The 23,268-nt window shown below is 39.0% G+C and overlaps 1 protein-coding gene across 1 annotated transcript in view; it reads right to left on the reverse strand.

Annotated features, from left to right (window-relative positions):
* Positions 1-22,512, reverse strand: part of LOC149146665 (small ribosomal subunit protein uS17z-like) — a 34,361-nt gene extending 11,849 nt beyond the window's left edge. The window contains exon 1 of the mRNA XM_089451467.1: positions 22,349-22,512. Within this exon, the coding sequence (XP_089307593.1) occupies positions 22,349-22,360 (12 nt within the window). The 5' untranslated portion in view covers positions 22,361-22,512. The remainder of the gene's footprint in view (positions 1-22,348) is intronic.
* Positions 22,513-23,268: the final 756 nt, after the last annotated feature.

Raw genomic sequence — 23,268 nt, forward strand, 5'->3', positions numbered from 1 at the left:
ATATGAAACAAAACAGTGTTATGAATGGAATTGAGAGTACAAATATGACTGTTCAATGCTGTGCTTTATGCTATTGGGGATATTTTTTTGGACTTAACGTTGTGCAGATGAATATGAATTAACATTTGAGTTTGTTGGCTAGTCATATCAAAAGTATTTTTTTCCCTTGAGAATAAAAGATTTGCAGCAAAAGTATTCTTTTCTATCAGCAAATTTTTTTTACATAATGCATTCAATCATATCCATGGTAGGAATAGTTCTCACTGGCAAGGAGAACTATCCTGAAGGTCCCGGATGATAAAACACACCCTCATCTTCAATGAGTTGTGGAAAGGAGTGTGTGTCGGAGAAGGAGACAATGACCCAGTACAGCCTACCTTAGACAAAGAGCTCGTCATTTGGAAAAACAAGAACAGCAAAGCCTATGCATTAATCGCAGCAACTGTAAATGAAGAGGAGAATCGCCATATTTCGTCATATTCAATTGCCTTTGAAGCCCTACAAAAGCTGAAAGAACTCTATGACTCACATTCTGACTTGAAGTAGTCCAACTCATGATTAAACTCTTCACTCTTGAACTGCAAAATAATGATCCTCTTGCTCTTGCATCTGAAGTAAAGTCTATAATGCATGATATCAAATCCACTAAGGTAGAATTGGATATTCCTCTTATTGCTTTTCTCAAGGCACTTTATCCTACTTACTCCAACTATCTTGAGTCATTGCAAGCAAATGGAAATCTTAAAGATATAACCTTTGACTCTCTTGTGAAAAAGTTTGCTGAAAGAGAGAAAGCTTTCGGAAAGAAGACAGCCCCTGAATCTTCTAAAGAGACAGTGTGTCTTGCTCATAAAGAAAAGCATCCTGCTCAAGACTCTACAAGAGGAAGAGGTGGACGAAGAGGAAGAGGAAGATATTTCAAAGGCAGGGGGGCAGACATTCTCAAGGAGAAAAGGCAGATCTGTATTGCATTCGCTGCAAAAGAAATGGATCACATGATGCTTCTACATGCAAGCTACCATGGGACAAAATTGAGTAGAAAAGAAACCAACAGAAAGGTAAAACTGATGATACAGACAAAGGTAAAGCCCCTGAATCCGCTCACTATGTTGAAGCACAATGTAACATTGGAGTAAATGAAGATTTGTTTAATGCTTCACTTGCTTTCTGGAAAAATGATTGGTTTCTTGATTCAGGAGCAACCTGTCACATGACTCATAGAAAAGATTTTTTTGAAGATTTTACTGACAATGTTGATGGAGCAGTATACTTTGCAGATCAATCAACAATCAAGCCATCAAGGCTTGGCACAATCAGGCTTAAACTGCCTGGTCTTCGAGACTTTCTTCTGGATCATGTTCTATATCTCCCACAGCTCAAAAGAAACTTGCTGTCCTTGGTCCACATCCGCCAACAAGGTCACTCCATTCATATGTTTGATGGCAAGCTTGAGGTAAGAAAAGCATCTGACCACTCACTTGTCATGAGGGGAATAGAAGAAGAAAGGCTTCTCAAACTGCAAGGAACCTCTGCTCATGCACAACATTTCTCATATATTTCTCATCATGAAGAAGGTACACTTCCATCAAGTTTATTATGGCATGCTAAATTTGGACATTTGAACTATGACAGTCTCCGCTTATTGAAGAAAAATGTTGCTAGTTTGCCTACAATTCCTAGAAAACTTAAGCAATGTGATGCTTGCATTTTAGGAAAGCATAGCAAACAGTGTTTTCATGATTCGCATTCAAGAGCACATAGGAAACTTGAACTTATTCATTCAGATTTATGTGGTCCAATGCCTGTTCCTTCTGCAAATGGAAATAAATATACCATGACATTTATTGATGACTACACCAGAATGTGTTGGGTTTATTTATTGAAGAACAAATCTGATGCTTTTCAAACATTCAAGAATTTTCATAAATGGATCGAAAATGATGCACAATCTCATATTGGGTCTATTCGCACTGATAATGGAAAAGAATATACATCAAACGAATTTGAAAACTATCTTCGACAACATGGGATCAAACATCAAACAATTGTGCCTTATAATCCCCAACAGAATGGTGTAGTTGAAAGAATGAATAGAACAATCTTGAATATGGTACGATCCATGCTTTTCTTCAAAAATGTAAAGATAATGTTTTGGGCTGATGCTGTTCTATGTGCTGCATATATAAAGAATAGATGTCCATCTAATGCTATAAGAAACAACACTCCTTATGAATTGTGGTACGGACATGTTCCTTCGGTAAAACATCTCAGGGTCTTTGGTTCCACCTGCTATGCTTTGATACTAAAGGTACATAGAAACAAACTTGGTGCTAGAAGTCGTAAGTGTATCTTCCTGGGGTATTCAAACACCTCCAAAGCATACCGCCTCTATGATGAAGTAAATAAAAAGTTTGTTGTATCTAGAGATGTAATTTTTCTTGAATCATCCAAATCTGACAATGTTGTTGAGCGGCAACTTGATCGCTTGGAGAAATTCACAAAAACAAAATCATTTCAAGAATTTAATAATCAGATTCCACATCTTGAAAGGGGGATTCCTATTCTAGATCAACATGTGGAATCCTCTTCTGAAGAACACTCTCCCCCGAATGAAACTCCAACAACGGATGACGCTTTAAGTGATGTAATTGATAGAATTGGGAGACTCAATCTTGATTCAGTCCCAACTCAATCAACAGAGCAGCCTGGACCATCTCAGAAAGGTCCCCCAAAGTGGCTGACAAAGACACTTGAAAATGTTCATCCTGATGAAATTGGAAAAACAGGAACCAGAAATTCAAACCGGCAAAATGGAGGTGATGTAGATGACTCTAATTCACCTGTTGATATGGATGTTTCTTATGATTGTGAATTGAACTTGTCTACAGATTTTGAACCAACTTCCTTCAAAGAAGTTGTTTCTCATGATGAATGGAAAGAAGCGATGCAAAAGGAGTATGATGCCCTCATAAAGAACGGCACTTGGAAGCTGGTTGATCCTCCATTTGGAACCAAACCAATTGGCTGCAAGTGGGTCTACAAGAACAAGTACAAAGCTGATGGCTCACTTGACAAGCACAAAGCTAAGCTTGTGGCAAAAGGTTTTTCACAGAAAGAAGGGGTCGATTATGAGGAGACTTTTGCCCCCACAGCAAAATGGGCCACCATCCGGACACTCTTTTGCACTAGCAGCCCATAACGGTTGGAAAGTCCATCAAATGGATGTAAAAACTGCTTTCTTGAATGGAGATCTAAAAGAGAATGTTTTTATGTCCCAGCCTGAAGGATTTGATGTGAAAGGACATGAACATAAAGTATGCAAACTTGTGAAGTCCTTGTATGGCCTCAAACAAGCACCGCGAGCCTGGTATGAAAAACTAACTGAGCATCTTCTGAAACTCAACTTCAATCATTTTGATCTTGATGATGCAACTTTATTTGTCAAGAAAGTTGGCAAAACAGTTGTATATCTTGTGGTATATGTAAATGATCTTTTAATGACAAGGAACAATGAAAACTACATTGCATCCATAAAGAAGGAATTGGGGAAAAGTTTTGAAATGACTGATTTGGGCTATGTTCATTACTATCTTGGCATTGAAGTAACCCAACATCCAAAATCCATATTTCTTTCTCAAAAGAAATACATTGGAGACTTGTTAAACAGATTTGGCATGACAGAGTGCAATCCTCTTACTACTCCAATGGAACAAAACTTAAAGCTCACATCTATTGAAGGAAAGGAATTTGAGGATGCAACAAAGTATAAACAGCTTGTAGGAAGTCTCAACTACCTAACTACTACCAGACCAGACATTTCATTTACTGTTGGAATCCTCTCCAGGTTTATGCAAAAGCCTTGTGAGGGACATTGGTCTGCTGCAAAAAGAGTTCTAAAGTACTTGAAGGGAACTCAAGACTTTAGAATCAAGTACACACAAGTGGATGACTTCAGTTTGATCGGATACTCTAATTCAGACTTCGATGGAGACAAAGAAACTGGGGTATCAACTTCAGGTTATGCTATGAGTCTTGGATCAGGAGCTGTCTCTTGGAGATCACGCAAACAATCAGTTCCAGCAGATTCCACAACAGAAGCAGAATACGTGGCAGCAGCTGAAGCAACAAAAGAAATTGTGTGGCTCAGGAAAATTCTTGAAGATTTGCAAGTAAAACAAGTACAATCAACTCCACTCATGATTGACAACACCTCTGCAATAAAGTTGGCCAAGAACCCAAAGTTCCATGATCGAACAAAGCACATCAATACTAAATATCATCTGATCCAACATCATGTTGAGGCCAAAACAATCCATCTCCGTCATTGTTCCACAAATGAGCAAATTGCAGACATCTTCACCAAAGCGCTTGGAAGAGAAAAGCTTGAAAGATTCAGAACGATGCTTGGACTCACCAACATCCCTTCAGACTAAGGGGGGAATGTTGACACCTAATCCTCTGTGATTGGGTGAATTCATGTAAATAATTAAAATAGGAATGTGGACAGTCATCAGAAGATGAACTGAACAGTCACATCCTTTTGTATATAACAATAACATACCTGATGGAATAATACGAATTAGTTTTCTGCCAAAGTGGAGTTACTCCTGGCTTGACATTTTCACTGGTAAGAAACCTAATGTTTCTCATTTTAGAATATTTGGTTGTCCCATATATTTCTTGTGCTTAAAGAGAAGAGAAACGGGTTGAGAGCATGCGAGAAGAAAGTAACATTTGTGGGCTACAGTGAAAACTCAAAGGCATATAAAATCTATGTGCCTGGTCAATAAGATGTGGAAGTAAGTCATGATGTTACATTCAATGAAGACACTGCTCTTGGGAAAGCCAAAGACCTACCCATTCCAAGAAAAGAGAATGATAATGCTACATGAAAGCAAGATGAACCTTCGTCCAATGACCCTATGCCCAATGTTGAAGCCCTGATGGATCCCATTGATGCACCTCCTAGTGATCCCTCTAACTCAAGGAAAAGACCTTTGTGGCTCAAAGACACTCTTGAAGAATCTGAAAAGCATATTGCTCCAAGAGTGACATTTCGTGAAAATAAGAAGCCCAATAGGTATCAATGGTACCTTGTTGCTATGAGTACTATTGTTCAATCTGAGCCTTGTACGTTCGAAGAAGCCATGAAACACCAAGTATGGAATGATGCAATGAATGAGGAGTACGGATCCATCATGAAGAATGTTGTCTAAGATGTGGTTCCTAGACCCAAGGTCAAGCCTATGGTCACTTCTAAATGGCTTTACAAAATCAAACATAGTGTTGATAGGAGTGCTGAAAAATACAAGGCCATATTCGGTGCTTGAGGCTTCTCTCAAAAGGAAGGAGTGGACTATGATGAGATATTTGCACCAGTTGCCCGATATACCACTATTCGATTATTACTCTTACTGCCTCTCAAGGATGGAGCTTACACCAAATGGATGTGAATATTGCTTTCTTGCATTGCTCACTTAAGGAGGAAGTCTACTTAGAACAACCTGAGGGGTTCGAAGTAAAGGATCAAAGGACACACATATGCAGATTGAAGAAATACCTCTATGGGTCGAAGCAAGCCCCAGGGCCTGGTATGAGAGGATTGATAGCTATCTTATGAAGTTGGGATTTACAGGGAGCGAAGCTGACCCTAACCTATATTTCAAGGTTGAAAATGGCATGCCTTTCATTCTGGTCCTTTATCTCGATGATCTCTTTCTGGCAGGTGCAAACCCTCTCATTTATCATTGCAAGAGGTAGTTGGCTTCCGAATTCGAGATGAAGGACTTAGGATTGATGCACTACTTCCTAGGCCTGGAATTCTAGCTAAAACAAGATGAGATTTTCCTTTCTCAAGGAAAATACATTGTGAAGCTACTCGAGAGATGCGGGATGGTGGATTGCAAGTTTGTGCCTACTCCGATGGAACTCAACTTCAAGAAGCTATGTGGAAGTGTTGTTGGGCCCGAATTGGCAAATCCTTCTGAATATAGACAACTTGTGGGGACCCTGATGTTCTTGGTAAACTCTCGTCCTGACATATGCTTCGTTGTGAACACATTGAGTCAATTTATGGTCAAGCCTCATCACATACATTGGATTGTTGTTAAGAATCTCTTGAGATATCTCCAGGGCACAATCTATTATGGACTGAGATACACTGTCGGGAATTTGAGAATGCATTGATATACAAAAGTTGACTAGGCTGGCAGTGTCGTGGATCATAAGAGGACGTTTGGATGTTGCTTCTCAATAGGGTCTGCTTCAATTTCTTGGATGAGCATGAAGCAGAAATCGGTTGCACTAAGCATCCTCGAGGCTGAATACATTGCAGTTAGTATGGCCAGTTGTGACGTTGTTTGGTTGAGGAAGCTCTTCAGTGAGCTATTTGAGCACGTGCTAGACACCACTGTGATCTCCTACAACAACCAAAGTGGGATTCGTCTTTCAGAGAATCCCGTGTTCCAAGCACATTGATATCATGTACCACTTTATCTGGGATATGGTACAACAGGGAGCAATAAGGCTCCAACACATCAGGATTGATGAGCAGGTCACATATATCCTCACGAAGCCTTTAGGGAAGGTCAAATTCTTAACCTTCAGAGAGAAACTTGGAGTTATGGAAATACCATCCCATGAGGGTCCTGCTTGAGTTGGACACTGAGCTCTGGGAGCTCCTATGGGCTTGGGGTACTTCTTGGAGCTATGAGGGACCATAGGGTGAGTGGATCACCTTCCCCTATAGGGTGCGTTGTGTATAGGGTGAGTGGTTCACCTTCCCCTATATGGTGTGTTGTGTACAGGGTGAGTGGTTCACCTTCCCCTACTAGACACATGTGTGTAGGGTAAGTGTTTCGCCTTGCCCTATAATTAACGTATACATAGGATGAGTGGTTCACCCTCTTTTGTTGATGCCCCAGCATACATCTTACCCATGTAGTTCGGAACTCATTGGAAGTACCTCTCATCTGGCCAATGAGTTGGGAAACATGGATAGGGACCATAGCACTACCAATGGACGCATCATGTACAGTCGTACTCCCTATGTCTAGGATGCATGTTGTTCAACAACTTGATTTGGGTACCTCTGGACTGGCTTTTGTCAGTGGAGAGTGGTAAGGCCTTGTGACTCACTCTCGATCAATTCTTCTTCATTATTACTTCATGGTTCAAGAGAGAAAAGATGAGATGAAAGAGATGACACATGACGACAGGATGGCATGATGATCGATGACAACAAATGGATTGGCAGGTCGAATTCTCCCTAGTTGATAGGGTGTGTTAAAATTGGCAAGTAGGGCCAAATTCCACCTTTGGACAGCTCATTTGATAGAGATGATGATTGCATTAAATTCCTCTTTTCGAGAGGACCAAAATTGATATAAAGATCATCTCATTTGGACAAGCAGAAGTGTGATTTTGAATTTATGCCCACTCATGTGCAAATTGTTCAGGTCGGCCACATCATCATGTAGGCTCAAGAAGCCCAATGGATGTCTCCTCACCCATAACGAATTGTATAAATACAACAGACCTCACACCTCATTTGGCATCATCATCACTCATGCATTCTTCTCTCTCTTCATCTAATTGGTTCGTACAACATTGGGCAACTTCTCCCTCTCACACATGTGGCAAGGAGGACGAGTTTTCTGGGCAAAATTGCAAACCAAAATTTAGAATTCTGTGACAAATTTGACTGCTTGTTGACCAAGTTTGATTGCATTCTTGGGGTCAAAAGTTTGATCTTTTAAGGCTGCATTTCTAGGAATAGAAATCGAGGAATTTTGGACAATTTGACCAACATTGACTTCAGTGTCGACTGCAGTTTGACCGCAAAAAAGTTACAAAAGTTTTCTCTCTCCTTTGACCGAGTTGTTTTGGGTTGACTTTAACCTCCTGATCAAACCGAGTTTCACTGAGGAAGGCCCCATTGCTTTGAGGATGATTTGTGGCTATTTTGACGAGTGTTGACATTTTTGTTAGGGCTGAAGTTTGACTGCAGTTGACTATAGAAATTTAGAGGGTTGTTTTGACTTTGAATTGGGCAAGTCAATTTGACTTTTGTACTCCCTCTCTCTGCTAAACTTTTGATATAATAATAAGAAAAATTGATCAAAGGGTTTTCCCCACATTGGGGTTTTTCCCTGGCATCCGCCAAATCTAGTGTCCTCTTGTCTTGGTTTGTCTTCTACATTTTGTTTCATGTTCTATTTACTTTTATTATCAATGTGATTATTTTGATTGCTATTGGAAATTGGAAATTATTATTGGGCTACTAAGGAACATTGAAGTAAATTATGCTAAGCATAGAACATACCATTGTTAACTAAAATTAACATCAGGGCATACTTGAGCAAGTTTGTGGTTATTTATCTTGATGACATTTTGATTTTCAATAAATATTGGGCGGAACACATGCAACACATTCATAGCATTCTAGAGCTCCTTCGAGCACATCAACTTCAAGTCAAAGAAAAGAAATAATACTTTGGACAAACATCAGTGCAATATTTAGGCTTCATCATTGATTCAACGAGAGTTCGCTCGTATCCATCACGAGTGCAAGCTTTGGCACACTGGCCTGCACCTTCCAATGCTCATGATCTAAAAAGCTTCATGGGAGGTATTAACTTTTACCGGAAATTTGTAGCTCATTTTTCTCAACTCGCCTGTCCATTACATCAGCTCTACAACCAACCACAATATCTTTGGGATAATGAAGCAGAGTGGCATTTTTCTAAACTCATACATGCTTTATGCTCAACACATGTTTTACGGTTACCAAACTTGAATCAACCCTTTAAGGTCGAAATTAATGCAACTCAGTGTGCTATTGGAGTTGTTCTTAAACAAGGAGGTCACCCCATGGCTTATCATTCTGAAACACTTGAAGAGGCTAAACTTGTGTATAGCACTTGTGAAAAAGAATTTTAAAGCCTTGTCCAAGCATTGGAGCAATGGCATCATTATATTTTGGGCAAAGAGACAATTCTTCAATTCTTCATATAGACCATCACCCTCTCATCTTTATCAATTCACAAAAAAGATTCAAGAACAATGCGATTTGAAGTGGGTTGTTTACATTCAGCAATTTCATCTGGTAATTAAATATAAGGGTCAAATCAACAAAGTGGTTGATTTGTTAAGCAGTCCCCCTACTCAAGTGTTGCATGTGCTAGAGGTGTGGTGTGCAACGTATGATGCTTGGAAAGAAATGTATGCTACAAATCTTGCATTTGGAGAGATATGGACAGTTTTGCAGCAACCTACCATTATCACTCAAACAGCATTTCTTGATTATACCATTAGACATGGATGGTTATACAAACTCAGACAACTTTGTGTGCCACAATGTGATGATAGTCTCTTGCTGATCCGAGAAGCACGTGCCTCTTCATGTGGAGAGCATTTTGGCACCTCAAAAACCATTCTTAATCTACAACACCACTTCTATTGGCCTGCCTTGCACAAGCAAGTGGAAAAGTTTATACAAGCATGTACACTTTGTTCCCAAAGCAAGCCTTCAAACCGTAGACATGGTATCTATCAACCACTACCTGTGCTATCCCAACCTTGGGAATTTATTTCTATGGATTTTTTGAGTGGTATTTCTACTACATTCTAAAAACATGATGCTATATGGGGAGTGGTTTGTCGCTTCTCTAAAATGGCTATATTGATTCCTTGCCATAAGACTACTTTTGTTGCTCAAACAACAAATCTATTTTTCCAGCATGTTTGGCCACACTTTTGCTTGTCCAAAAGCATTATTTCTAATCAAGACACTCGTTTTCTGAGCACATTTTGGCGTACTTTATGGTATTTGTTGGGTTGCCAACTTCAATTCTCTACAGCCTTCCACCCACAAACTGATGACCAAATAGAAGTTATTAATCGTACATTGGTGCACTCCCTTTTTCTAAGAATAAACAATGGGATCCATATTTGCATATCATCCAGCAAAGCTACAACAGAGCTACACATTCTTCCACTAGATTTTCAACATTTGAAGTTTGTTTTGGGTTTCAGCCAAGATCGCCCTATGAGATGCCACTTACTATCATGCTCTCAAGATCTGCACATCAGCAACAAGAATAGCGATCAACTTAGCAATTTATCCAGTCTCTCTCTCAGCAACATCAACAAATAATTGTTGCATTACAAGCTGCCCAAGGATGTGCTAAACAAAAGCATGATAGGCACAGGCAGCCAATGTTCTTTCAACTAAGAGACTGTGTATGAGTGTTGTTAGACAAGCAACGTTTCAAAGGACAGGACCATAAACTGCATCTCTGAGATATGGTTCATATACATTTCTGGAACGCATTGGAAAAAATGCATATCGTTTGGATTTGCCTCCCCAGCTAAGCATGCACGATGTTATGAATGTTTACAATCTAATGTTGAAAAGTGTAACTAGGTTCGATCTTCTTAATGACGTGTAATTGTGATTTTATGTAATTGATGTAAAGAAGAGAAATAAAATTATTTTGGTAATGCTTGTCTCATGGGTTTCATGAGCAAGGAATTTTACTTTTAGTATTGCCCCCATTATGAGCCCCTAGGATTGGTCATAAAGTCAAAAAGAGTTAATGTCATGTATGAAGAACCCTTCTTGGGTATGTTACATTTGTATAAGAGTCAATGAAAGTGTCAAAAAGCCCTCCAAGATAACCACAAGCCACCTCCTTCAAGTTGGCTTCAAAAGAATAATGAAATCTCTCAAAAGGATATGTCAGCTCATCCTCAATTCATGTCGACTCATTATGGAGGCTCCAACGACTATAAATAGGCAGCTACGCCTCATTTCAAATGCATAATTTCAGTCAAGGTCAAGGAGAGTGAAGATCACTTAGAAGAAGCCTAATCATCAGCAAAGAGTGAAGAAAGAAGAGCGAAGTCTTTAGGGTTGATCTCCCCTCACACATGCAAAGGAGAGGGCTATTATTACTGCAAAAAAGGACGAACTCTATCTTGTTGCAATATAAGTTGATTAAAGAAATATATAAGTCGGTCCATCTAGCTGAGTTGGAGGAGAAGGCCATTTTATCCACCATATAACTCATTGCAACTAGGGTTTCCAAGGAGACTGAAAAAGTTGCAGGTCTAAAGCAGAGAGGGAAGTCGAAGTTAGTGAGAAGCCGAGAAGGAGGAAAGAGCAGAAGGTTGACTATAGTTGACTAAGGATCTCATCAAGGAAGTTTTGTGTCTTGGTATTGGAGAGGCAAATAGGTCAAGGGTCTTGGTTTTGGTCTTGGTATTCGTCAATTGAAGTCTATATAAAAAGAAAAATGTGTTCGGGTTTTCCTCTCAAGTGGGAGGGGTTTTGGCAACCGATAGCCTATATTTTGTGCCTCTTGTCTCTTTATGGTTTATGCATTGGCAATTGTTTGATGAAGAATAACACTATACTAATATAAATAAAAGAAGATCCTATCTAAGAAGTAAAAAGCATTCACAAGCAGTTATTAATAAAAGAGAAATCACTTAACCTTGATGCCCTAGATTTCTCAACATGGTATCAAAGCTAAGGCAACAAAGTCAAGGAAGGGCATCTTATCAAGGGACACTCAAGGATCAAATCTCGAGGAAGGCATCAAAGCAAAGATTATCTTGAAGTCAAGATCTACAAAGGAAGCATCTTAACCCTAGATCAAAGAAGAAGTCTACAAAGAAGTTTTGGAACCCTCAAACCATCTCAAGAGACCTCAAAGACACTAATCAAGTTAAAGGACTTTTACATCAAGCAAGACCAAGAACGTTGTTATCAAGATTCTAAGGCGATCTCTCTCTCGTTGAAGTAAGGTCGATACCATTGAAGACATCATCAAGAAGTCATCATTGATCTTCATCAACAAAGACTCCATAATCAAAGGATCGAAAAGGATCTCCCTCTTTGTGGGATCAAGGATCATTATTGGAGAAAACAATGTTCATCAAGGAGAAGTTTTCTATTCTCTATATCATCATCAACATCAAGAAAGCAACAAGGAGAAGGAGCATCCTAACAAGCATATTCATGTCCACATCTGAATCTGTCAAAATGTCTTTTTGCAAGGAAAGAAACAAATTGGTTGGGGTTTCAAACTATTTTGCATGGAAGAAAAGGACAGATTTGAATCTCATTGAAAATGAGGTTATGGTACATGTCAAAAGGATTTATCGCTAAACCAGCGAAAGGAAGATGTTCAAGCTCCTGCAAAATACATGAAAGGGGAAGTTAGGGCTCAAAGGATTCTCATAGAATCCATCAAGGATCCCCTCATACCATACATATCAAAACTCGAAACTTCAAAAGAAATCTATGACAAACTGGTAGAGTTGTATTCCGTAAGCACTGCTAGAGAAGTCATCTCGTTAAGACAAGAACTCTACAAGCTGAAGATGTCAAGGGAAGATGGAATAGCCTCATACTTTATGAGGATATCTAAGATCTAGGATCAACTTCAAGATCTAGGAGAAGTCATGTCTGGTAGAGAAATGACTACAATTGTGCTAAATGCATTACCGAAGGAGTGGGGTAACTTTACTTCAAGTATTTATGGGACAAAAGAAACTACTCCATTCCAGGATCAATGGTCATTGTGCAAGATTGAAGAATCTGGACTAAAAGAAAAATCTGGTGTGGGAGCAGGTGAGCAAATCAAGCTTATGCTACAATGACAAGAAGAAAGGGAAAAATTTGAAAGTTTGGTCCTGGGAAAAGGAAAAGGAGCATGACTAAGATTCAATGCTATGGGTGTCAAGAATATGGGAACTACAATAGAGATTGTCCTAAGATCAAGAAGGACAATAACAAAAGAGGAAGAGAAGAAGCCCATATTACCGAAGAAGTGGAGGACGCTGAAAAGAAGAAGACCAAGGAAGAGGAACTAAGATATCTCTACTATGACTGAGATAGTCTTCCTCACCTGAGTTCTTTTTCAAGTTCCTAAGTCTTTTGTTATAAGATATGGCTATCATGATTCACTAAGAAAAATGATGGGATGCATCATGGCATCATAAAAGCATTGAAAGAAAGAACTTGAGACATCATCATAGAGAAACATGAAAGATGGTTGAAATTGAAATCTATGGCAATCAACTATGAAGGATATAGCTCTTGGGAACCTCATTGGAAACATAAGTGGCACTTATCAAAAGGAAAAAGGCCATCCAGGTCAAAGTTGATTATACATCAATCAAAAAGGAAACATCTGCTAGATGGGGATACTCTAGATCATCAAGATTCTCTGATGGAATCTCCATCGAAAAGTTCATTGATCAAGAAGGGAAGCAAGTGTTTCATCAAGAATTCCAAACTTGTGTAATTCAAGGGATGACATAAGAGGTGAAGCAGATCAAGGGATTGAAGCTCTTTTTCAATCAAGGAAGTCGTTGAAGGAAGTCTGGATGACATAAAGAAAAATGTGGTATGTATGTTTGTATTTGATATTGTAAAGTCATGTGATATGGTTGCAGGCAAAATGGATCAATTGCTCTATATTGGGAGCATAATCAAAGAGAAGGATCTCCTCCTTCGAAGGGATGCAGAAATGCATGGGTTACACATTCACTAGATGAAATCAACATAATATGTCCTCATATGTAATATGAGGTGGTTGACATTAATTAGAGGAACTTTGATTGGAAGCTCCTGGCCTAGAATATAAATAAAAATAAAGGATCAAAGAGATCGTGGGATACGCAACCATGAAAAAGGCAATCAACATCCAAAGACCAAGAAAACCGACTAGGATATCTCCATGAAAGATGTGTAGATTCAAACGAAGTTTAAAAAAGAAAGAGACCTTTTACAATGTATATCTTTGGAGATGTGTCGACATGTATGCAGGATATTGATGCAAACTAGAAGATGTCATGATGAAAGACCATCATAAAGGTAATTTTGATTTAATGTTCATTCCTCTTTATTTTTGAGCAATATCTGGATGGGAATGAACATTAAATCAAAATTACCTATGTGATGGGCTTATGCAGGGCTGCTGAGGAAAGATCTATGGATATCTTCCACCATCGATGCCCATGTAATAGGATGAAAGATCCTTAAGGAAACATGGCATGAAAGAAGGTGGCATGGCATGAAGGAAGACAGATATCGACTGATGGATCACTTTTCGATGATGACATGACTAACTCGTGGATGAAAGTGATGGATGGTCTGAATAACAAAAAGAAGTTCATGACATCGTGAAGAGGAGTTCTTCAAGTAGTTGATTGTCCCATCATCTCCACCTGAGGTAGGTCCCTAATTAAGAGTGAGTGTGGAAATAAATTTCTTACTTGGTAGAAACTTGGAAGTAAAATTCCTCAGCCAAGAGGGAGCTTAGGTACATTCCTTATGTAGGAATGAGTACATTCCTTTATTGGAACAAATATGTCCTTCCTAATTAAGAGGGAGAGATAGACACATCATTCTTGTCTTCACTTGGGAAGACAGAATGGAGGATTGGGTAAACATCTGGCATCAGATGTTCTTTGAGGATGAGTTGGGGCATCCAAGACAAGAGTAGTTGTAGAGGACAGGTATTCTTTGAGGAATGGGAATCAAAGATAAGAATAGTCCTGATGGAACACACCCTGAGAACTCGAGTGGGGTACGTTCCCAAGAGAGACAATGATAAAGGTGTCCATACATTATTGGCCTCGCCAGCATTGTGCTCAAGTCTCGTGGAGAGATAGAGTTGTTAGTCAAGGCTTTGCTATGTGACAATGCTAGTTGATATGATGTTGAATAGATGGGTTACCAATCCGACTCTTGTTACGAGGAATTCTTCAAATTCAGAATGACCAAGTACAATTATGAATACCTCCCTAGTTAAGAGGGAGTGTTGAAAAGTGTAACTAGGTTCGATCTTCATAATGACATGTGTAATTGTGATTTTACGTAATTGATGTAAACAAACAAACAAAAAATTGTAATGCTTGTCTTATGAGTTTCATGAGCAAGGAATTTTATTTTAGTAATGGCTACCATTGTGAGCCCTTAAGATTGGTCATAAAGTCAAAAAGAGTCAAAGTCATTATGAAGAACCCTTCTTGGGTATGTTACATTTGTATAAGAGTTAATGAAAGTGTCAAATAGCCCTCCAAGACAAGCACAAGTCACCTCCTTCAAGTCGGCTTCAAAAGAATAATGAAATCTCTCAAAAGGACACATCCACTCATCCCCAGTTCATGTCAACTCATTATGGAGGCTCCAATGACTATAAATAGGCAGCTCGGCCTCATTTCAGAAGCAAAATTTCGGTCAAGGTCAAGTCTGAAATAAGGAGTGCAAAGATCACTTAGAAGAAGCCTAATCATCAGCGAAGAGTGAAGGAAGAAGAGCGAAGTCTTTGGGAGTGATTTGGGATTGTTTTAGGGTTGATCTCCCCTCACACGTGCGAAGAAGAGGACTATTATTACTGCAGAAAAGGACGAATTCTATCTTGATGTGATAAAAGCTAATTCAAGAAGGACATAAGTCAGTTCATCTAGCCGAGTTGGAGGAGAAGGTCATTCTATCCAAGCGAAGAAGATTCAAGGGGGTCAATTCACCATATATCTCTTGTATGTGCTGCAATTAAGGTTGCCGAAGCAAAAGGAAGCCAAGTTGGAGAGAAGTCGAGAAGGAGGAAAGAGCGAAAGGTTGACTATAGTTGACTAAGGATCTCATTAAGGAAGTTTTGTGTCTTGGTCTTGGAGAGGCAAACAGGTCAAGGGTCTTGGTCTTGGTATTCATCAATTAAAGTCTCTTTAAGAAAAAGAATTTGTTCAGGTTTTCGTCTCAAATGGGAGAGGTTTTGGCCCTGGCTGATAGCCTATACTTTGTGTCTCTTGTCTCTTAATGTTTATCCATTAGTAGTTGTTTGATGAAGAATAACACTATAACAATATAAATAAAGAAACAACAAACAAGGAAAAAAATAATAATAAAAATAAAAATAAAAAATAATAATCCTAATCTAAGATGTAAAAAGCATTCGCAAGCAGTTACTAATAGAAGAGAAATCACTTAACCTTGACACCCTAGATTTCTCAACATCTAAAATGTTTTGAACCTCCTCTGTTTAAAGAAGAGGTCATAGTGCAGCATCCAATGGAAAATATACTAGATGTTCAAGCTCCTCTACTTAAGGACTCCATTCTTGAGGACCACTCGCAAGCAGCAATCCATCACCAACTCAAGCCAAATGGATATCTGCAGAGATATCGAAGAAGAATTTTCCCCATTTGTTGATGGAAGCAGGGACACTCCCAAATCTAAATAATGAGGAATTGGGCAACAACTGCCAGACTCCGAGAGAGACAAGGAAGAGGAAAGCACAAAAGAAGGCAAAGGCAACATCCAACAGTTGAGGTAGGCAAGAAAAGCTGAAAGAGAAAAAAGAGAGGGAAAAAGGCAACTCCAACATTAGCATACAAGATTGTTGGACTTTTGAAGTCAATTGCTAAAATACGTATGATTTTCTGTGTTTTTTATAATGCACTAGTTTTAGAATTAAGAATATGTTGTGGTTGGAAACAACCTCCGAAAGACAGCCCTCAGGTTGGAAAGAACACCAGTGCGTAGGACATCCAAAATGATGTGCTTGCAGATTTGCAAGAGATATCACACACACTCAATATTCAAAATTCATGGAAAAACAGTGATTCAAAACCCTCCTCCAAAAGAAGTATACAACCATCGAATAAAAAATCAACTCGTATAAACATTAATGCAATTGTATAGCGACCTTCATCACATGGGTTTGCGACTTAATAAAGTTGAGAAATCTAGGGCATTCAAAGTTAATTTATCTTCCTGATAATTGCTTGTGATGTACTTTTACTTCTTATCTTATAGTTTTTTCTTCGTTAGCTTATTAATGTGTTCCTTCATCAAGACAATTACCAAAATGCATAATAAAAGACAAGTGACACAGTATGTAGGCTTCTCCATCCAGGGCCAAAACCTCTTAGAGTCTCACCTCCTGATAGAAAACCCGATCAAAATTCTTCTTCTAGATCTTCAATTGATAAGTACCAAAACCATGACACAGGCCCTTGACTCTAGTATCCTCTCAAGAACCTTGTCACCAACCTTACTGCTCTGCCTCTTCCTTCCTTCGCCTTTCTTCTTGATCTAGCACTGCTCCTTTTTGGCTCCTTCTAGAGAAACTTGGTCTCTATCCTTTTCCACTGCACCTTCACAACTTCTCTAGAGAATCTAGATCTCTAAGTCTTGTATAGAGAAACTCTGTCTCTACTTTGATTACCCAGAACAGTCTTTCCATCGTTGCCCCATAAGAAACCCTTCTCCGTACTGCCCAGAAGATGCCCTTCTTCGCATTGCCCTAAAAGATACCCTTCTTCGCACTGCCCCAAAAAAGATTATTTTCATTGGTCCAGAAGAAACCCTAACTTCATATTCCCCATAAGAAACTCCTTCGTATTGCCCAGACAAAACCTTATCTTCGAGCTATCTTCTTCACACTTCTATTTCATACTTCTCTTGACACTTTCTCCGTTCTTCTGCGTCTTTGAATTCAAGACGAGTTTCTTGATCGAATTGTTCTCTTCAAGTGAGGCCAAGTAAGCTATATACACACTTGTTCATATGGCCTTTAGGACGACAAGATTGATGGAGTTAGGCTGACTTCATCTAGACAATAAACAATATTGACCTTTTACATAGTGTAACATGACTTCAATTACATGACAATGACTCTAACATTTTATGACTAGATGACAAATAAATCTAAAAGACTCTCAATGGGAGTCTTGACTCAAAAACAAAATCACTTGCTCATGAAACCCATGAAGCAAGTCAATATAATAAAAAAAAATTATTTACATCTCATTACATAAAATCATAATTACATGTCATTATGAACACTGAACCTAGTTACACTTTTCAACAAATAAATCATTGTAGTATATGGAATAGAGGAATTAAACTTAGGAGGAAATTCAATACACATGGCTTATCCATAAGAATCTTGTATAGTAAAAATCAGAATGAAGCGAAGAAAGCAGAGATTAAGAATGGAGTGCAAAGATACGTAGTATGCTCTTTAAGGATTTGATTTTCATGTCCATACAAGTGTTATACATCAATATTTGACTTCAACGAATCCATACATTCATGAGAAAAACATCCAACGATACTTACAATACAATATGAGAAGAAAATGAAACACATATGAAGACACATAACCAGAACACATACTATAAACCCAGGTGAGCCGGAATCGCCAAAAGCTTGTATTAATTTTCAACAGAGCAATAATACATCCATAATGCACAAGAGCTTCTCTATTGGAATGCAAAATTTCACAAAGTTTTGAACCCTTTTAGAGTCTCTTCTCATAGTCTTTATAGGGCTCCCGAAGGAAAACCCGTTACAAAAATATTCCCTCTTGATTTTGTTCTAGAGAATCATCATACCAAAATTAAGCATGCCTCATAGCACAATTGTCTATAACATAAAATGTAAACTGACTATGGAAATAAAATAGTTACATAAAAGTAAAAGTAAAAGTAAAAGTGTCATGATTGACACAATCTACAATATCTTCAATGTTGTTGGGAAGGAGGTGGTGGTTGCATCGAGGGGTCGATGATCTGGAGCGTAGGTGGATCGATGAACTGCTGACACCTCTGCCATAGTACTGGATTTGAGAGAGGAGACTAGAAAAACAACTGATGTGAGATCTTCAAACTGGTGAGGTCTGAGTAGTCCAGCCTTGCCCTGAATAGCATTTTTATCAATCCAAGCAACTAAAAGTCTTTCTTGAGATAATTGACCATTGTTCTCCTCTTTAGAGTGTCAATCTTCTCATGAGAGGAGTCTGGTATGCTTTTGCCCTCCACCAGGCGCTGTTTATACCAATGTTTTAAAACTCCGACTCCGACTCCGACTCGGCCGAGGGTCGACTCCGACTCCGTATCGACTCGGCCGGCTCGATTTCAATGACACGGTCGTTGTAAAAAATACATTAAATATTTATTTTTCATAAAAACACATAATTTTAAAGATTTTCATTCATGTTTCCAAACACACAACATTAGAATATAGATGGAAGACAACATATGATCAAAGTAGGCTCATGGATATATCCATTATATCAAAATGGCACCCAGTGCACTATCCAATAAATACACGATGATGATATAGAGATCAAAACAAAAACACATAACCAAGGAGGCTATAAATGGCCTCTACAACAAAAGTTTGTGACCAATACTATTGGATACTGCTAGAGTTGCCAACATCATCTGGTCAGTGTTACTTGGGAGCGGGAGCGAAAGTGGGGAGCGAGAACGAAAACAGGAGCAGGAGCGAAAGTGGGGAGCGAGAGCGAAAACAGGAGCAAGAGCAACATTTTCAGAAGCTCCTAGTTTGGGAGCGAATCCTAGAGGAGTTCGACAACCAATATCACTAACATCAAGGTACATAGAGGGATTGGTGCTCTTGATTAAATACGAGTTCCATACCCTAATACATGACAAAATTCAATGGAAACATTGCAATCCTCCAATCCTGAAATCCTAAAAAACCGATAAGTCTACTGGATTTTGAATGAAATCTAAAATTCTACTTTCTCCTTATGAAATCCAATGAGGCCGGAACCACTCTCAAACATCCTGAGTCATTTCATGGTAATGTTAAAAATTTAAGTAAAAGGATGAAAATGAAGATTAAAGAGAATGTCACTTTTACTTTAAGAATTTAACATTACCATGAAATTTGAATAGCATATCAATACTAGGAGAGGGGAATAGACCCCAAATAGCATTTAACTAATTTAGAAAACACTTTGGAGTCCCCAACACTTAGCTAACAGTTAAAAAATTTTAAAAAAATGAAAAATCTTATTTTTTTTGGGGTTACAAGCCGCATTCATTAACTCAACTGAGTTATTGTAGAATCGGCCGGGTTGACCGAGTCATGACTGACTCGGCCAAGTTATTGTAGAACCGGCCGGGTTGACCGAGTCATGAGTCATGACTCAGCCTCTCGTTCCGTTTTTTCTGTCGGGTCACAAAAAATCCCAACGACTCAAATCAACTCGGCCATTTCGGATTCGATTCGGCCGTTTTTTAAAACATTGTTTTATACTGATCCCGGGGGCTTAACTCACCCAATTCCCACAATTGGGCAACCCTGCCCTTATCAATGCTTCAAACTCATGATTGAAAGCATCCACCTTCCTTGCCACTGATCCCAGACATTCTTCAACTCTCACTCTGGCTTCCTCCTTTCAGATCATCTTAGTAATTTCCATGATGGCCCCCACTCTGTCCACCACATCAATAGGCCTCAACTCACTGAGTGGCCTCTCATCCACGAACTTGATGAACTTTTGGGAAATCTGGGAGTTCTTTATCCAATCCTCCTTAGTTGTCATGATGGAGTACCCAAAATAAGATTTGCACAGGGGAAGTCTTTTAATAAGCAGTGGGGCCAACAATCAAGTGACGTCATGATGACACCACGAGGTTAGACACGTGTCACAACAAGATTCAGTGGTGGGGGTTGAGGTGGTAGACATGAGCGGGGGGGGTGTGGGGGGCAAATAGTGGGTTACCGTTATGATCTTTGAACTTTACCCTTTACAGCATCGGCGAATGAAACCCTGCCAGCTAGCATGGTCCCCACTTGGTTCCGTAGGTCGAGCAGCAGTAGGACAAAGATCTCTTCAACTCCTCCAGAATGAATCTCCGACGTTGGATCGGAAGTTGACTATTCAATTCCAAAAGGGTAGAGAGATTTATTCTTCACGTAGGTTGCCCCCCGGACTGCTTCCGGAAAGCGGCAAGGTGGAGAGGACGGTGATACGGCCCAAAGTTGTGCACTTTTCACTGGTAAGTTTTCTCTGAGGTCTCGAGGTCTGATAACTCCTTTATGCACCTATCACTTGCCGCCACGCATCACAAGGGGAACATACATAGAAGGATGACCTCCAGGTCCTTGAGAGCTCGTTCCTTGCCTTCGTTCTGATATTTAAGCTTCCTCTCAGGTCCTCCTTCCCAAACATGGAGCCTCCTGCCTGGCCTTTATAAAAAAAAAGGTCTCTTGAGCATGAATGCAAGGAGATGCACAGTAGGTTACAACAGAATTAATGTATACCGCCTTGGATATAAAAGGAGATGAGATATTTAATAAAAAGACGAGATTTTCTGCTAATAGCTGTGTGTTCTTCCCCTGTTCAACGACTTCTGTCATTTTTTCTCTGCGTTTTTATATTTTTCAGACTGTCTGAAGGTCTGTGTTATGTCTTTCAGGATCTAAAATTCAGATCAGAGCCATCTTTGGAAGGTATCGATATTTTCTGTGGATAAATCTTCTCTGTCTAAGCCAACGAATATTCTCAAGGAGGGTTAAATACCGTGGATCCAGGCACATAAGGATAGCAAGTTCCCTGTGGACATTTTCGTGGGTGTTCCGGTTTGAGCAGCCAGATCCCTCCTATCTCATCTGGATCTGGGCTAGGACAACGAAAATTTAGAAGTAGCAACGAGGGTCTTTTCCCTGTCCCAGGACAACAGTGAAGTCCATTCGGATAGTCCAGAAAGGATCTTCCGTCCCTTCGCAGAGAAGCGAAGTGGAGTTTGATTACGAAAAGGGCCACGTGAAGTACCAGACCAGTTTTGAAAAATAACGAATATTAATGGTCCTGAAGCCAACCCTAACTCGGAAGGGTCTATGAACTGTCATTCGTCCTGGAGAACTTCGACACTAACCATGTGGATCTTGAAGCGGATGCTCGGTAAGCTGATTTGAACAGAAAAAGCCTCGGATCAATCTGCAACGAAGGACCAGGGTTGTCCAATTGAAGCTCGGGTCTGCCAAGCACTATCTGTGATTCCAGAAAGGGCTCGAAGCACGGTACCGACAGAACATTTTCATTGAAGATTGAAACCTTAAATAGAGAGGACCGAACTGCTGAATCCAAAAGCCGACTAGTGCTGAATCAGCTAAATCTTTAGTGTTTATGCGAACTCTGAATACTAATCTGCTAAATAAATTCCCAGAATCTGTGGTTTGATATTGTATGGTTGAATGACTGTTGGACAGTATTAATATATTTGTAATTTAGGGTATTGTTGTTTGATGAAATTGTTGAAGTGCATTGTTGTATATGCATATTGCAAATGTCCAGTTGTGATCTGCCACTAAAAGTTCATTAAAATCCTAGTTGTTGGAAAGGAAAGTAGGGCAGAAATCTAGGGCAAAATTTCACTTCTTCATTACATGAATCTCAGTTAGCTCAGTAAACCATATATTCTCCACTCCAGAAACTCACTTGTTTTGTCGCGTAAACCCTAAAAAAATCCAAAATACATAAACAAACTGTTAGAAGCCTGGAGATACCTGCTCTGCCATGGCTGCAGAAAATCGAGACTCCCGCCGCGGCCGCTCCCGCCCCTGCTTGTGAAACAAGGTCAGTAAATAGAAGCCTTCCTTATTTAATCCCAATAACCCTAGTACGCTCCTTCGATCCTCTTTTTAGTCGAAAACCTCATTGTCAATTAAAATAAATCTATTTCATATCTCTAGGGTTTTTAGTGAGAATTGTTTGAATGGGTTTGCACTCTTTAATCATAAGAGTTTGACTTGCATTTTTCCCTAGTTTGTACATGGGTTTATGCATGCAAGCGACATTGGCTAGCAAGGAAATAACAAATAAATCAACCATATGCCCACTTCTAAATTATTGGACAAGGTAAATCAATCATTTTCAAAGGCTATATAGTGATGTTTTATTGATAGGGTAAATATTTAGATAGTTCATGTGTTTTGTTTTAAATCTTTATTGATAGGGTTCTATATCAGTAAATATTTAGATAGTTCATGTATGTGTTTTGTTTTGAAGATTAAAAGATTTAAGGCTTTCTTGTTTTTTTGTCTTGTTATTAGTATAGATTTATTTTAATTACAAATTTAACAAGCACTTGAGGTGTAAATTTATTTTAGAGTGTAAAATATGGAGAGAAAAAAAGTTTTTATCTCGAGAAATTCAATTTATTTCGGTGATTGAGATGGGTCTATACTCATTATACACATACACACACCCACTCATCAAAATATATACTTGAAAAATAGTCAAAATGTAAAATAATAAGATTACTTGGAATATTTTAACCATAACAATTATATATATAAAGAGAGAGAGAGTACTTTACCTAGGATTGAAATATATATATATATATAGAGAGAGAGAGAGAGAGAGTACTTTAACTAGGATTGAAATATTTTATTTATGACCTACATTTAATTTTTTATTGCTATCA

This window comes from Pinus tabuliformis, chromosome X (genome assembly GCF_031772625.1).
Source record: "Pinus tabuliformis cultivar Carrire ecotype Pingquan chromosome X, CPIR1, whole genome shotgun sequence".
Taxonomy (NCBI): domain Eukaryota; kingdom Viridiplantae; phylum Streptophyta; class Pinopsida; order Pinales; family Pinaceae; genus Pinus; species Pinus tabuliformis.